The sequence below is a fragment of the Brachycentrus maculatus genome, unplaced genomic scaffold (assembly GCF_059751285.1).
Source record: "Brachycentrus maculatus isolate JH-2025_06_01 unplaced genomic scaffold, ASM5975128v1 h1tg000180l, whole genome shotgun sequence".
In the NCBI taxonomy this organism is placed as follows: domain Eukaryota; kingdom Metazoa; phylum Arthropoda; class Insecta; order Trichoptera; family Brachycentridae; genus Brachycentrus; species Brachycentrus maculatus.
In genome coordinates, this window is record NW_028280931.1 from 2,225,549 (window position 1) to 2,243,468 (window position 17,920).

Consider the following 17,920-nt stretch of genomic DNA (forward strand, 5'->3'; position numbering starts at 1 on the left):
ACGGTTTGTGGGATTGAATTCTACATTTATTAATGTATATGTTAATACGTGAAGCATTTCGTCTTAGGACATTATCAAACTCGTTTGATAATGTCCTAAGAAGACGAAACGCGTCACGTATTAATATATACATAAATAAATGTAGAATTCAATCTAACAAATCGTGTTTTATTTTGGATATATTATCCAACAATTATTATGTTGTCGGAAAGGGTGTAACTCGTGACCCAGACTCTTTGGGCAAGAACTCGATCCCCTATCTGACAGAGTCAGAGTAACCACTTCCCTTACAATAGAAGGCATTCTTCCTGTAAACTTCGCTTCAAATTATGCAATCAGGGGTTGATATATTGAACAGGTCTGAGCAGAAGCTTATAGTATATACATACTCTGGTATCTCGCAATCAAGAGGCTTAAATTGATTAATTACTTTTATAAATTTCAAAAGCAGGCTTACAATTTTCCCGAAAAGAATCTTTCAGGATAATAATGGAGGAAACTAGGGTATGCGTTAACGATTTTCGCCAAACAGTTTCATCGGTAAGTGTAGCTAAATTTATTACTTTATATTATATTGCTATATCAACATGGATGAAAATGAATATTGAATCGTTTCAATTACCTTTTCTTTGCATATTAATATTTTATATTTGAAAACAGAAAACAGTCGAGATAATAGATTTCAAGTAGAATAAAGTATAAACAAAAATCATTTCTCTCTCTGACCCTTAACTGCATCTAATGGTGCATAGGGCACTGCATTTTATTGACGCAGTGTCATTTACGGGGCTGACGACGGTCATAGGCTGGTTTAAGTGATCACTTTACAAACGTGTAACATTCACTAATTCTACCCATTATTGACAACCACACTACTCAAATTCTTGAAAGTTCCATATATATGAACCAATTTTGAAACATTACTCTCGATTCACTAGAACTTCACTAGAGACATCTATTGGTGATATGTAAAGAAGCTTTTTTTATTAAGCAGAAACTCTTATATTAGTATGTGAGGTCCGAATCCTGTATTATAATCACACACATGAGAAACGCCAGAGAATATTATTTTCATTTTTATTATTTAAGCTTATAATTTGACTAGATAATTTATTTACAACATTTTGAGTGCGACCAAATACTTGTTCACAAAATCTTGATTATTAATCCAGATTTTGTGAACATGTATTTGAACACACTCAAAATGTTGTAAATTAACTAGGTAATTATTTAATTATTTAAGTAAAAAATATATAAGTCTTATCTTAAAAGTTTAAAGTCCAAATTAAACCTTCACTTTTAATATTTCTCGAAATTGACTTAAATTAATTGAAATTAAGTTTCAGAATTATGAGGTAAAAAAGTTCAAATAAACTTCATCCGCTTAATTCATTTTATAGTAATAATGTTGACCTTTTGACGCGCCGTAAAATTTATTTCACGAGGGACCATTTTTTTGCAAAATGAACGAGTTTTTGAGCAAAGAGACGGTTGAATAATGGCTCTTATCAGATCAAATGGATACAAAGTTTGGAGGTCGAAAAATGGCAAAAAAAACCTATGAATTATTTCCTTGGTTATTTTTGGTCCATTTCGTAATCGTTATTTCAAATAACTGACTTTTTATAGATAAAAGTTGGACTTTATCGGTAATTCAAAAATAATCGTTTCATAAAATAATAGTCTTAAATCGTGAACAAGCTGTCCCACCGCATGCCCAGATCTGATACAGAAGCATCTAGGCTTCCTGACAGATCTACTCTTGCAAAGCAATTTTTTTTTAACTAAGTTGCGAAATTGATTGAAAATGTGAAACAATATAAAATTGTATCCCGATTTAACTGTGAATTTACATTTAAAGGCTTCAATATACCTGTCACTGCCAATCTAAATAAATATAAGATTGTAAGTCCATCACCAAATTTTCTAGAAGTACCTCGGTGTAGGCAGTGAAAGGAATTAGTATTTAGTTCAATTCGTTAGTTAAATCGTGGAACAATTTCGCGCAGTCGTGTAAGTATTTCTAACTAACTAACCAATAATCACGCCGTTTCCCCGCAGGGGTAGGGGGAGAGAATAGAACGCCACACGAATCTACCTTAGCAAACGATATTAACTTTTTTACATTCATGCATCTCCTCAAACATACCAGCCGATTATTGACCTGGCCACTTTTAAGTATTTGAAATACTTATGTAATGATACACCCATGTTTTCCTCGATCTTCCTCTGCTTCTATAACTAACCACATTCTCTTCATGAATTTGTTTACTGTTTTTTTACTTATTTGATTCACGTGCCTAATCCATCTGTGGTTTTTTTTTTATATGGAATCGTAAAGTTAGAAATTTCAAATAAAATATCATAATATAAAGCAAAATATTTTATTTCACAAATCAAATGACAATTTTGCTTTGATATTCCATACATACATATATTGTAAATATGATTTGATTACAAAATATAAGTATATAACCACTCACTGAGATTTGAGTCTATCAGTTTCTAACCGCACCCGTCTCTTCATCAAGACAATCGCTACACCAGCATGAAAACAATACTACATAGTACTATTCACACAGTTTGTTTGACAAACATCCTGAGGGCAAGTTTGTTTTGGTCTTTAGTGCATGTTGGTCCTAGGGTCAGCCAAAAAACGCATGTGATCAATATTTTGTGTGATTGTAAGTCTGTGAATAGAGCTATAGTTGTGTCGTGTGGTATTGTTTGCATGCTGGTGTAGTAATTGTCCTGACGAAGAAACGGGCCCGTCTCGAAACTAGTAAACTAAAATTCACAAACATTTTAAATAATGACTGACCACAAATTGAATGTAATATATATTAGAGTGATTTTATTTCACTACATACATTTTTTATGTGTTAATTTTTTAAATCAAACACAGATTTTTTGAGTCTACTAAATTGTATTTTATTAAAAATATTCGTTTAAAAATTCCATAACTAGGCGAAACAATTGTCACAATATTAATTTCCATGTGTTTTTTTAGTAAAATTCAACTTAGAAGACTCAAAAAATCTGTGTTTGATTTTAAAAGTACTTTTTAATAGATTTATATTATCCACTGACACTTCGTGATGGAATTGCATTTTAATATATTATTAGATAAAAACCAATATTTTTAGCTTTTCCACTTTATTTTTATTTGACCAGCGACCGGGTTTCGTCGTTACCGACATCATCAGACTGGTCTGTCAGTCTGTCTGTCACCAGTCTGATGATGTCGGTAACGACGAAACCCGGCCGCTGGTCAAATAAAAATAAAGTGGAAAAGCTAAAAATATTGGTTTTAATCTAATAATATATTTAAAAGTACATAAATTAAAATGGAGTTCTACAAATTAAACGCCTAATCAATAAATCATTACATACATTTCAGATAATTGATTATTTATACACGATCTCAAAAAAAATATTCTAGGCTATTTTTATGGTCATTAAATGTAATATAAAAATGCTTTCCGCAGAAAATACTCATAAGAGCAAGAGATATTTTCCTAAAAAGCATTTTTTTATTAATAATATAGTTGAAATATATTCTAGGAGATTACAAAGGATAGATTACAAACGCATTTACCATGTAATGTCGAAACTTTAACCATACTTCTAGACGTTTATTTATTTCATTTTGAAACCGCTCATTGATCCGTATTGTATGGGTGTTTAAAATTTGCGTTCAAAATTAAGTCGTTATACATATCGCTCGCTCCTTTCAACAACGTCATATATCAAAAATCGTTAATTTTCAGCTGTGCATGTTTTCGGAATGCTCAGAAAATGTACCATATCCCAGCAAAAGCGGCATATTTTTAACTTAATATTTACCCGCTACAGGGCAGAAATTGTTGTTTTTGCATTTTGAAGAAAAGGTATTATTTAAATATTTTTTTAAATATACTGATTATTTTTCAAATGGAGAAAAAACATTCAGGTTTTACCTAAAAAGATCTGTTGCAAAGTAAAAAGTTCAATAAGTTGCTTGATATTTATTTTTAATATATTTTATTATATTTTTAAACTTTAAAAACCATCTCCTGAAAATCAAGTTTTTTTATGTATGACATATAGTTGAAAGTAGTGAAAGATATGTATCCTGAAGTAAAATTCAAGTTTTAACTTTGTCGTTAAAACCTTCATTTACGTATGGAATCGACGCCCAGTCACCAGTAGTATTTTTACATAATTTTTATATTTCTCAACAAAATTTGAAAAGCGCCATCGGGAAAATTGGTTCGAGTCATGGATATAGTTTATCCCTAGGGGCCGATAGATGTCTCTGCCTGTCGCGTCCTGCGTGCGGTACTGCTCCTTGCAAAATAGATTGCGTCATCTGTAAAAATTATAATAAAAATATACTGAATTGTTGTATTATAAGTACAGGTGGTTACAAATATAATCAAGTGCTATGTTGTAGTTAGGTAGACGCTCGACTGCGAAACTGGCCTGCTGAAACTGAAACTGTTTGATTCCCGCCAATTGCAAAATGAATTCAAGAAAGATTTCTTTTCAATTGGTCTGGGTGTTTGTGATGTATTTTTCACATTTACCATCCGTATCCTTACTATCCAACCTACAGACAAGCATCTAAAATAGACGATTTGCGGGTTATTCCTTTAAATATAAAAATAAAATTAAAAATAAATTAAAAAAAGCTCCCCAAATACGCCAGTCATCAATGTTAAGGATTCATACCCACAGTGTCATATTTTAAAAATGATCCATTGAAATCTTACTCACCACTTCATATTCCGAATGAACGCCAGAATAAAGTGGGGAGACTTTAAAAGCGTCTCCAAACGGAACATCTGACGAGCTGACTCCTGGCAGAACAGACCTTTTAGCTGCGTGATGCAGTCTGGCTTCTCTGCACGTCCCCAGCAAGGAGTCTGTCGACACCCTCAAATCAGCCATAGTATTCCTCCCTAGCGTGTTCGTCACCCCATATCTATCGTAGCTGTTCTTCAAACCCCTCTTGGTATCGCTTCCAGACTTCCTGCCAACTGAAGAAGCCCTGTGCTTCTCCTTTCCAGATTTCGCCCTGCTGCTTATGTCTTTGTTGAACTCTAAAAATGCCGCGTGTGAACGTTTCATGTTTGAGTCTCTGATCGCTTCTCTGCATAGATTCATGTAGTGATCAGACAATGTGGTGTTCTGTCCCAGCTCATGAAGGGCAGTATTGTTCAAGTATTCTTTTTGGATCTCGAGGTCCAGCTGGTCTTCTCTCATTTGGGATCGCGGACTTAGGCACTAAAGTTGTAAATAAAGATTAATTAATAGATCATAGATCAAGGTCTTTTGCCATTCGTGATTTCGAACTTGGGCACTAAAGTTGTTAATAAAGATGAATTAGTAAATCAGTGACCAGGGTGTTTATCATTTAGGATCTTGGACTTAGGTAATAAAGTTGTAAATAAAGATTAGTTGCTAGATCTAAGACCAAGATCTTCTCTCATTCGGGATCTAGAACTTAAGCACTAAAATTGTAAATGAAGATTAGTTGATAAATCAATGACCAAGGTCTTCTCTCATACTGGATCTCTGACTTAGGCACTAAAGTTGTAAATAGCGATAAGTTAAAATATCTGAGACCAGCAAGGCATCATGGACGTCCACCAACGTGATGGATGGAAAACAATGGGAGGTTTTCCATCCATCTCAATCAAATTGGAACAGGATCAAGGGAAAAGAAGAGGTTTATGTCCTTAGAGGACAATTACAAAATAACATGACGATGGTCACACCACTATTATACTATCACAGAGTTGGGTCTTAGATTAGCCATTTCCTCTTTGGTAGTGTTAACATTTTATATTTAACACTTAAATTGTTGGAAGATAAATAAATAATAAAAAGAATTCATATATGTATATGTATGTGCACGAACAATATGAGTTGACAGCATTAGGAGGTTTTCCAGTGATGGGGGATTATGACGATTAAAATGATATTTTGTTGACTTTTTGTACTCTTACCTCTGTTCCTTCAACACTGTCAGGACTCGACAAACTCTTTTTATCGGATTTCTTACTTGAGCTTTCATCGCCAGACATAGCATCAATATTCTTTCTTCTGTAATACTGCCTTACGGAAGCTCTCACTTTATGTTGCAGATTGGTTCTCTTAGGACTGTGGATACATGAATACTCGTTAAATATAAAAATAAAACACTTTCACTAGAAGTTTTTTAATTTTTTATGTAAACACAACTAGTTTTGACAACCACATATGCCCTTGTCAAAAGGTAAAATTACAGACTGGTTCATTACTATTTTCAGTTTGTGTTTTCATCTGATGATGAGAACATCTGTAGATCTTGAAACATGTCTTGCTTACATTTATAAACTCAAAAGTGGTCTTATGCATTTTTATTGTTTTTTCATTAAAATCATCATATTATTCCACAAAATAAATACCAAATCAAAAAACAATTTTTTTTTACTTTGTCAAGTTTTCCTATTTTTTTTCGAACATCTGAAAGTAATTCAGATAGTCGGTGGTCAGATAATTGGAGTTCTAATGTACCCATATTTCATAACAAATATTACAATATATTATTTTTATTACAGGTCGTGATGTACACAATATTTTAAGGGTGAAATAATTTGATTCATACCTTAGGGTATAATTATGTCTGTGTGTTGATGGGGGAGGAAGTGGACCAGAGGCTCTCCGGCCTCCTCTGGCCAATCTATGGAGAGCTTTAAGTGCTCCGGCTCTCTCTTCTTTACCAGAAAACCATCCAGCTAGTTCTTGTAACACCTTTTTAAAGACAAAGTTAACATGGTTACAAATTATGTAAACTGTTGATTCAACAAAAAAAATTACGATGGAGACCTTGGGGGAACGAAATAGGTGTCAGAAGACCCCAAAAGAGATGGTCCGACGATAAAGTAGCTGTGGGGGGTAGAAACTGGCTGCAAGCAGCAACTGACGGGTCGTAAGCCTAAAATTCTTTACTCTTTTTCATTTATGTTCAGATATTACTACAAAAAAATTTGATAAATGTTAGAGTAAAAGAGATGTTATATATTTTTTTCACCCCGTGGAAATTAAACAGCACAGAAGGTCAATGGGATAACTATCACAGAACAGAGATAAACTCATACATCTCTTCTGTTTGTACCCTGTCAGATTCTTTCAACGTTGAGGATCACTCTGCCATAAGCTTCGCAGTCCTGCGCCTTCTGGAACAACTCTTCCACCCCTCTTATCCCGGTCTAGTAGCGAATGTAATGTCTACTTTTGCCAGCTCTTCGGCGTCCTTATTTCTATCTTATTTAGACAAAGTACAATTTACATAAATACCAATGTCGTGTCGGTATGGTTATAAAGACTTACACTGTATCGCTGCATGTTGATAAGTGCCCTGATGACTCCTTTGTATTCGCGGTGAGGAGCCAAGGCCTGTCTGCGTTCTAAAACCAGGATAAAAGGACTGGAATCGCGTAAGCAGCAATGTAAACTGCTTCCAATGTCATCTAAAACACAAAAATCTGGGGTTTCACAATAAAGAAGAGAATTTCCGAAATACAAGTTATACAAAATAGAGCTATTAGAAATATATTTCATCTACCACTCATGTAAAAGACATTTATTTGAGCACTAACATAATACCTTTTGACATTCTACCAACTTATGAGATTACAAATACAATGCTTCAAATAATGTTTAAAACGACTCACAGCAATACCATACCGATTTTTAACAAAGAAATTTATAATTATAATACACGAGGACATAACAAAATACATGTGGACCCGATACACACTACTAAATTTTGAGTAAGGTCCTTAAAATATATTGCCTATACCCAAAGTAACCAGCTGCCTGACAAATATAAAATAGAACCCATTCAGGGATCCAAAATTAATGATTGGAAAAAATACTTAAAGGAAATGAGATATATTTTGTTTTTACCTGATGTTTTTTTATATTTTCTCATTTGTTAATTTAAGTATGCTTTTTACTTTATACTTTTCTCATTTATTTGTTTTAAATATTTTGCCTTTTTACTATACATGTTTATTATTTTTATATTTTTCCATGTTTTGGTTATTTTTTTAAAAATCTTTTTTGTTACTATATTGTTTATGTTCCAGTCTTGTTAACCTCAATCCCATGTCCCAAAATGAGAAATAGAATTTACTCATCGGGAATATTATATATATGACTTATAAATGTAACATATTTTGATTTTTTTTTTAAAAAGAACATCAGAAAACATCTGAGGAGTATTATTATTATTTATTATTTCAGACACTGGATTATTCACCCTACAGATGATATGTATGTCAATATTATGGGTGTTTCAACTTGATATGAAACACCTTTTGTTCTTTTTATATGAAAGAAGATGGAAGGCATCTCAGGTGGACATTCGCATGTGTAAGATACCCGAGACCATTTTACATATAAGATTGAAAAATGGTGGTACGTATGTTGCTATTACGTCCAACAGATGGCAATGCTATTTAGGTCAAAAAATATTTTTTACCTCTCACAAGTAAAAACACCTTTCTATGTATATTAAAACGAGCATTTTCAAATGCAATGTTGCATCAATCAATTTCAAAGCAATCGGTGAATAACTTTAATCGATTTAATATTTTGAACAAACGATAACTTAAATTTTGATTCTTTTAAATTGTTGGTACAATTTTTGATAGCTTCGCAAATTAGAAGGTAATCGAGACCATTCCATATATGCAGGTTTCAAAAATGAATACAACAAGGATGTTCAATAATGCACAGAACGTTGAACTTTATTCAAGTGTTCCATATAAAGGGATACTCTAAGCCAGCCAAATGCCAGGTCATAAGCCCTAGAATGTTCAGACACCCATCTTCTGATTTTTCCCGGCTGTAAGCTATTCTCTGTATTTTTTTTCAAGATTGACACAGCAGAGCTTTGAATATGGTAGAATAATAAAGTAAGCATTGCTTACCATAGCCAAGAAATATTTTATCTGGAGTCTGATTGACTTCTTCCAAAACGGTCGGTCTCGACACTCCATGTTTCAACCTCAAAGTGTCTCCTGCAGACCAACACGATCCAAAAAGACTCTCGGAATTTCGCAGAGTACTGTATTTCGATGAAATACTCCGCATCGTATGATATCTGCTATCTGACGTTGCGATTGTATTGATCGTTCCAGTGGTGCTCCTCAGCGTGTGAGTTTTTGACACATCTCCGTTGGAAGCGCTGCAGTCAACTTTGCTGCCAGAGAGTAACTCTTCACTCTTGCTGGTTTGGACCAATCCTTCAAAGCTGTAAATGAAAATACCGAGATAAAGTATAGATCAAGGTTTGTATCACACAAATGTTTGAAATATGCGAGATCGAAGATGTCGTTAAGTGGGGAAGGTAATGAAGAAGACGTTCTTTTTAGATGGGAATAGCATTTATTATTTACTTTGCTCATTATGTACAAGGTTTATAGATCATTAAGTGGATTTTTGTTTCCTTAACCAAATAAAGATGTTTTATTTGAATCTGTATTGGGAACAGGAGGGATAATCTAGTGTGGGCCAATCAGGAACTTCTCAGCATTTGCTTATTGCTGGGAGGAAAATAAGTTTAACTCCTCAGGAGAAGGCAGACTGTTGACTGTCATCAACAGACTTTCGGAAGGGGTTCTAGCTTGAGAAGAAAAAGGTATGTTTATATCGAATGTAAATTATAGAAATTGAATCCATTGTTCTAACTTACCCCATAGCTTCATTGTCTAAACTGCATATAAAAGCTTCTATGACACACTGTTCTGCCATGTTGAGTTTCGTCACAAGTCTGTTCTTTTTGTTTGCATTGAAATTATTCCATTTGTCTCTTTCTCGATCATCTTCCGGTAGACTCAAATCAAACTTCATATCTTGCTCGAGTTGCTTAGGAAAAACTAATCTCAGAACTAAAAATTAAAATGATTTATTTTATAAAGTCTATGAAATGTAGCAAAAAGTATATCTCGTAAAACATTCTAGAAATTAAAGATTTTTTATTATTAAAATTTTACATGATAAACACCACTTTTTCTTAAAATGAAATGTGAAACATTTTTTGATCCATTCAGCATTATAAGACAGTAAGATGATATTTATAATGATGCTGAATGCATTCATATATGTGTCACAATAGATTTTTTTTAAATCCTGTCAATGTTCAATTTAAAACGGTTAAATATTACCACATCACACTCTCAGACTACAGAATCAATAATTAAAAATGAAATAAGGTATTCCCATCAAACTTCAACGTCCCAAGAACACAACGCTAAAATTTAGAATTAGCTTCACATACGGTGTTTGAAAATGATGCGGAATGTATTGAAACACGTGTCACAACAGATTTTAAGAAATAGTGATATTTGCTAAGTTAAACTTAAATTCAATAAAGTCTACTACATCCACTTAATACTCTGTTTTCTATTGCTTGTTGTATTTAATGTTACCTGTTACGGAATCTGTAGTAATATCCAACGTTTCCAACATCTTTTCAGCCCACTGCCAGCCTTTGGACGCTGCATCGACAAGTCCTTGCGCAGGTGAAATACTGCCATCATTAACTAGTTTACAGTAAGATCGGAGACTCTCGAACTCCTTGTCACAAACTCTTGCCTTGAATTCCTCTAAATGCCAGCTGTTTTCGTGTGACGTGGCAAACAGCAAGTCTAGATAAGGCTTGAGAACAGGACAAAGATATTTTTTATCTTCATCTGCAGCTTTGTACAGCCATTTTAAAAGCGTTCTTATAAGTATGCAGTCGTCAGTCAAATCTTCCTTTTGTGTATCTGAATCTCTTCGCACTGCGTCAATTAAATAAGTGGCTGAAGCATCATAGCAACTCTTTAGTTTATGACGCTTTAGAGTGTCTTTGGACGAGGTGTTTTTGGCTGCACCGGTGGGTTTCTTGACATCTTTGTTACTCAGAGTATCATCAAATATACCATTTGAAACGTGATTCTTAAGGAAATAATCTCTTGCTTGATCTAATATTATGGCTAATAGGTGTATCAAATCTTCAATGGGGTCCAGAGGCTGAGTTATTGTTGTTGATAGACCTCCTTGAAACCATTCATTGGAGTCCTTAAATGCAAAAAGCAGTGGTCAAATTAAAACAGTGATAGGTACTTTTTCAAAACAAAATATTATCAATATTATTTACTAAGATAAATTTGCTTTATACAAAAGATTTCAGTTTCATACTATTTTCGTATGCGCAAACAGTTACTGTGCATATTTTAGTTTGCACGTAATTCTGTACTATTATGATATGAGAATCTTTCCATTCCTCAGGATGGTGACGAGTGAGACAGACTACGCTCATAAGGGCAAATCATGCGTTAGAACAGTGAGGATATAACATCTCCGTGCATACTTTATTGAATTCCTTCACACCTGTATGACCATCTGCCTCGCAGTCAGCAATCCTCTAGCAGCAGTGGCAAGGTACGCGAGTTGTCTGGGCGAATAGGGGGCAGCTCCCGCCCCCGCCAGGCGCCCCCCGCGTGTCCCTCCAGCCGGGGTCATCTCCTGCAGCAGGAGCCCCCATCGAGTCACCAGAGCCCCTTCAAGCCGGGCTCTGCCCCACGACGAGTCTTCATCTAACGGAAAAAAATACTCACATGATGTTTAAAATATGCTAAAATATTATTAGGTTTGACATGCATAGTGCATGTCAGACCTCGGCCTTTAGTGCATGTTGGTCTTCGGGTTGACCAACAACGCATGTGATCAATATTTTGTCTAGTTTCAAGTGTGTGAATAGTACTATATGGTAGTTACGTAGAGTATTTTTTACGTGCTGGTGTAGCGATTGTCCTGACGAAGAGACGGGTAAGTCTCGAAACTGGTAGACAAAAATTTCGGTGAGTGGTTATATATACTTCAAAGTTAATGCTTTAAATCTTAGAAATATCCATAATATTATTTGAGTTTATTATATTATATACGGTAGCGAGCAGTCAAATCTTTCCAGTCAGAAATTATCTTTTTTTTTACATAATTTTTTTTTGTGTTTCCTGATATCTTTTCAGTCCAAATTATAAAGCAACACTTTCCAAAGATGATATATCAAAAAAGTAATTAAGTAACCATTTTTTTTCATAATTTCATAGTTTATTTGTTCTAAATACTATAAATACTAACAATATTTTGCAGTTTTTCTGTCTGTCCTATGAAATTTATATTCTTTTACCCATACGTGGATAAGGGGTAGAAAAAAATACATATATTTTCTATTCATTGAAGTTTAAGAGGCGATTAAAAAGATGATAGATTTTATCTCACCATTCGCTAAAAGTGCGCTCTCGGCGTGCAGTGTGCTCAAGAATCCCGCCAGAGATGATGCATCCCCCCTCCAGTCCCTTTCCCCCACTCGGGACCCCCGCCAGACGGATAGCTTGATGACGTCACAGCTAGGGAAAAAGTAATGCCTCCCAGTCTTGGCAGTCACTTGTCCGAGAACTCTGAAACAAGATTTATTAAATTACCAGCCTATGTCCATAAATCCGGTAGTTTATTTTGTATATCTTCGTGAGTTGTGGCAAATTAAAGTCTGATAGCTAACTAACTAACCATTACGCTGCTTCACCGCAGGGGTAGGCAGAGAGAATAGAACGCCACACCACTCTGTCTTTGCAAACGTTCTTCGCCTCTTCCACGTTCATGCATCTCCTCACACATTCGTCTCCTCCTCACGTTTCGACTTCTAACCTGACCGCTTTCAAGTATGTATGTGGTCGGTAATAGAATCAGAGGAGAATAGAGGAAAACGTCAGAATCAAGAGTTGATTGATGAAAACATATTAACAACATTTTGAGTGTGTCCGAATACTTGTTCACAAAATCTGTATTATGTCCAATTGTAAGAGTTATCCTCATAGTGATTCAAGAACAATGTTTCAAAATTGGTTCATATATATATAGAACTTCCAAGAATTTGAGTAGTGTGGTTGTCAATATTGGGTAGAATTGGTGAATGTTACACGTGTGTAAAGTGATCACTTAAACCAGCTTTTGACGGTCGTCAGCCCCGTAAATGCCCAGACTTCCATATTCTTCTTCATCTCTGATGAAATGTCAAAAAATAACATGAAAAATAACTCATTTAATTGGAGATAATCCAGATTTGTGAACAAGTATTTGGACACACTCAAAATATTGTAAAGTTTTTTTGTTGTTTGTTTGTTTAATTTTTAGCTTATTGTTTTTTGACATCTCATCAAAGATGAAGAAGAATATGGAAGTCTGGGCATTTACGGGGCTGACGACCGTCATACGCTGGTTTAAGTGATCACTTTACACACGTCTAACATTCACCAATTCTACCCATTATTGACAACCACACTACTCAAATTCTTGGAAGTTCTATAAGATGATGTTCTATGAGATGTCAAAAAATAATATGAAAATAACTCCTGTAATTGGAGATAATCCAGATTTTGTGAACAAGTATTTGGACACACTCAAAATGTTGGTTATTAGCTTGTTATATAAGTTAACTTGTTTTTTGTTTTTGTTTTAAGATTGTTTTTCCAATGTATTTTTAAATCTTACGTGTCAATGATGCAGAGCACATGGTGGGCCAAATGATTGGAAGACCAGGCTCGCAAGTCTCCAGCTGGACCTCGTGACACTGGTCTCTCGAGTCGCCAAAGGAGAGCTTCTTCCATCATGTATCTGCTAACTGCTCGAAGGGGAGGCTGAAATGAAATAATAAAAACCCGATCATAAAAAAAAATCTCGACATACCTATACAAATTATGGATTGTAGGTAATAACATACATATTTATATAAAACTACAAGATGCACCTTAATTTTTAACCATTTTTATTCATTAAATAACATTTTTACCAGCGGTACGTTCATTTTGAAATTATCTTGTTTTAACACACCATAACACCTTTGACTTGAGCTTTGATCTTTCCTTTTTCCCCTTTTCTTCCCTCCCGTTCCTCTTCCAGGTATTTTCACAAATTAACAATTGTAAAATTATATAATGTACAAGTACTTTTTGTAACTCGTTTCTTCTTCTCCGTCTTATTCCTCATTACTGAGGGTTGTGACCCTTGGCAATGACTCTTCTCCAGTTATCACTTGACTGCGCTGCACGTAGCGCTCCAACCACCGAGGTGCCTGCTCAGCTGTCCAAACTCAAATCACAGTAAGGGATTTTTTTTGTAGTACGTTTTTATTTGCATTTTTGGACTAAGTATATTCTACTTAGTCTGAAAATGCAAAAAAAAAACGTACTACAAAAAATGTCCCTTACTGTGTTTTAAGTTAGGACAGCTGTGCTGCTGCCTTAACTTGATCGGTCCATCGTGTGGTGTGTGTTCTTACTCTCCCTCTCTTCCTCTCCAGGCTACCGATCAAAACCATTTATGTGAACGATTTGAACTTTGATTTGTGTAACTCATTTATTTGAACGATTTGATTAATGTGAGTAGTCTGAAAATTTCCCAAATAACATAAAATAAATTCCTTTGATTAACAACCGAATAAATTTTACTTATAGGCCATTATTTGATTCAACATCGGCTAAGCAAGATTCGTCAATATCCAATTCGAACCCCGCCCACTCCTTTCATCCTACGAGTATATAAGCTGGTTTATTAATATGTTCAATCCTAGTGCATGTTTAATCTCGGCTCGTAACGCATGTTTGAGCTGAAACATTTAGTGCATGTTGGTCTTCGGGTCGACCAAAAATTGCGTGTGTAGCATTTTGTGTAGTTTTAAGTGTATAAATGGTGCTATGGTGGTGAAGGGTGGTATTGTTTGCATGCTGTGGTAGTGATTCTCCTGACGAAGAGACGGGTACGTCTCGAAACCGGTAGACATAATAATCTCGGTGAGTGGTTAAATACTAATATTATTAAATTTTTGTAAAAAATAAATAAATAAATTAAACGTTCGTTTATTGACCTGGCCATGTTCTCTGAGATGTTTCAGTACAGCGCCTAATGTGTCTGCCACTCGGGCTGCGCCCTCTCCCCGCGCCCCCAACAGGGCGCGAGCCCCCTCAGCCCACAGCTGCCAGCCAGCGCAGCGCTCCGACCACTGCACGCCACTGGCGGGGGCTCCACCGACAATGTAAAAGCCCTAGGAATAAAATGAAATATTCATATCAGTTTGCGTCCAAGCAACATCACTATAAACTGATTTTTTACGCAGATCCAATCGAAAATCGAGTCCGTAATATCATGCACATAGCCATTTGAACTAACTCACGCTCTGAAGAATGTAAAATTCAGAAAACATGTGGTAAGTATATGGTTTTTTTTATGTTTAAAAATAGCAGTAAGAATCTAAGTTTTTGTTATTATAAACCATACAAATAATGGAAGAATATTTAAGGACTCTAAATTCTATCTTCATAATACTAGATTTCTTTTGATAATGTACTTTTAATGGACTATTATGAAATGCATGATTAATTTTATTTTTGCTTATTTTTTTATTTGTGGAATAAAGAAGTGATGTACCTACTTTAGTGGACTCCTACCTATAAAACGCTTGATTCCATTTTATTTTGCTTCATTTTTCGCTTGTGTTTATAAATTGGTCATGTACTATTACCGGATAGTGGTCCCGTGGATGGTATCAAAGAGTCTAGGACAGAGTTTCTAGGCTCGAGTCCACTCTACCACAACTTGAATTTCATTATTCGTTCCATCTTGTTCTCACATTCACATTTGTATAAATAAATAACGAATTATTTATAATAGATTGTCACCTGATTATTTTCTTTGTAAAACTTTCATACACAGTTTCTACTAATAATGGACTCCTCGAGCATTGTTTTAATAAAAGTCTCATCAAATGTTGTACTACCTACCGTCTGCGCTGCGCTGTAGAACATCAACGCATCTGATTTTTTCGTTGTAAAACTTTCAAACACTGGATTTTCTATTAATAATGGACTCCTCGAGCATTGAACTAATAAAAGACTCATCAAATAATACAATACCGTCTGTGCTGCGCTGTAGAACATCAATGCGTCCGGATGGCCGAGTGGGGCCCTGTTGGGGAAGTCGCTGCCGGCCGGCCAACCGCTGTAGGGCACGGCCAGGGCCAGCTTGGCCTCCACCCCTTGGGGGCCCAGCGCGCCCCCCGCCATGCGCACGCGCACCCAGGGCGTGCCCTCCACGATCGCTACACGGTACCCGCGCTGCTCGGGACCCGAGTCTTCGTGAACTGTTGGGCAACATACGGGATTATACATAACACTATTATATCAAGAGAATATGCTAGATCTAAGATTTCGTTAGGTGGGGAAGGTAACGAAGAAGACAATAGTATGCGCGTGTGAGGAAAATGGAACCATTCAGACTCCCCCGCATTATTTATTTATTGAACGGCTAATGCATTTAACAAAATACATAAGTATACACAGTATCCAATATTTAAAAAAAAACTAATGAATACACTAATAGAGAAACAAAATGTCTTAAACATAAAATAATAATAAAATAACAAATAGTAAGTACTGGTAAATACACGTCTCTTTCACACACTATCAGCGAGCAGCGAGTGAGAGTGAAACACAACGTTTAAATTTATCCATTATAACATGGAGAAGAAATGCTGAGAAAGTACGGGCTTAAAGGTGGATAACAATATATTAAATAAAACTTTACTTTCTAAATCATTGGCTAACATGTAAACCCGCGGAATCGGAGAGAACATGGCATAGTTTTCATTATGTACAAATACTGCGAATATAGATTTTTGCCTAGTACCTCTTCGACGCACGTTAAGCTTTATTTGATTTAGGAGATCAGGACTGTCCAAAAAATTGTTAAGAGTTTTATATAAAAGCACCAAATCAGTAATTTTCCTTCTAGCACTAAGATTTATTAATTTCAGCCGCTTCATTATGCAATTATAATCTAACTCAACAATTATATTGCATAACCAACCCCAAGGTAGACGACGTCCAGGCAGACCACCAAAGAGATGGCTCTTAAAAACAGGCACAACGCCTTACACAAGGAAAAAGTAAAAGAGAAAAATATATATCATCAGAAAATTAGTACAGGTACATTAATGTTATTTTCGGGAATCAAAAACTTAACTCAAACCAATTAGAATAGTACTTCTTTATAGGAAAGGAGATGAAGGAGATTAAGTAGAAATATCCCTCTCCCAGAACAGATCTCTTTTTTTAGTGCAGCGTAAAAAAAGTAAATGTACCTTAGTACTTTGTAAAGATACAACAAAAACATGTAGAGTGTAAGATTTTTTGAAAAATATAGATGTGATTGGAAAATGGGTGGAGCATTTAAGGTTGCATACCTACCCGTACTCGTAAAAGCTTGTGTACGAGTCTATTAGGGTAGAAGTACAAATTAGGTTAAAGTTTTATATATCCAAAATATCACTCCGAAAACGCGTGAACATCAAATGTGATTTTGATTTTTTTTTCATGATATTCTACATATCGCTCACTCCTTTCAACAACGTCATATATCAAAATACTTGATTTTTCAGGAAATCGTTTTTTAAGTTTAAAATTGAATGAAATGTAATAAAAATAAATATCAAGAAATTAATAATGTAATAAAAATAAATATCAAGAAATAAATTCATGAAATGTATTAAAAATAAATATCAAGCCACTTTTTGAACTTTTTACTGTGCAACAGATCTTTTTAGATAAAACCTGAATGTTTTTTCTCCATTTGAAAAATATTTAGTATAAAATATAAAATTAAAAAAAAAAATAACAATTCATTTTATTCAAAATGCAAAAACAACACTTTCTGCCCTGTAGCGGGTAAATATTAAGTTAAAAATATGTCGCTTTTGCTGGGATAAAGTACATTTTCTAGCCTTTCCGAAAACATGCACAACTGAAAATTGACGATTTTTGATATATGACGTTATTAAGAGGAGTGA

The 17,920-nt window shown here is 34.8% G+C and overlaps 1 protein-coding gene across 1 annotated transcript; it reads right to left on the reverse strand.

The window, feature by feature from the left end:
• Positions 1 to 4,021: 4,021 nt before the first annotated feature.
• Positions 4,022 to 16,681, reverse strand: LOC148308001 (uncharacterized). The gene is made up of 14 exons (XM_088262448.1): positions 16,660 to 16,681; positions 15,990 to 16,216; positions 14,945 to 15,121; positions 13,573 to 13,718; positions 12,304 to 12,482; positions 11,413 to 11,618; positions 10,467 to 11,100; positions 9,731 to 9,926; positions 8,967 to 9,289; positions 7,360 to 7,499; positions 6,635 to 6,780; positions 5,994 to 6,147; positions 4,759 to 5,268; positions 4,022 to 4,351 (listed from the first exon to the last, which is right to left on the reverse strand). Exons 1-14 carry the CDS (start codon positions 16,679 to 16,681, stop codon positions 4,259 to 4,261), a joined length of 3,153 nt encoding a protein of 1,050 aa, XP_088118574.1. The 3' UTR covers positions 4,022 to 4,258.
• Positions 16,682 to 17,920: the final 1,239 nt, after the last annotated feature.

Coding starts and splice junctions, on each gene's coding strand:
- LOC148308001 (XM_088262448.1), bottom strand. CDS start 16,681: ATGTTAGCCAATGATTTAGAAA. Junction 9,927..10,466: donor TACTACAGATTCCGTAACAG/GTAACATTAAAT, acceptor TTTAATTTTTAG/TTCTGAGATTAGTTTTTCCT. Junction 7,500..8,966: donor TAAAATATTTCTTGGCTATG/GTAAGCAATGCT, acceptor TTTGTGTTTTAG/ATGACATTGGAAGCAGTTTA.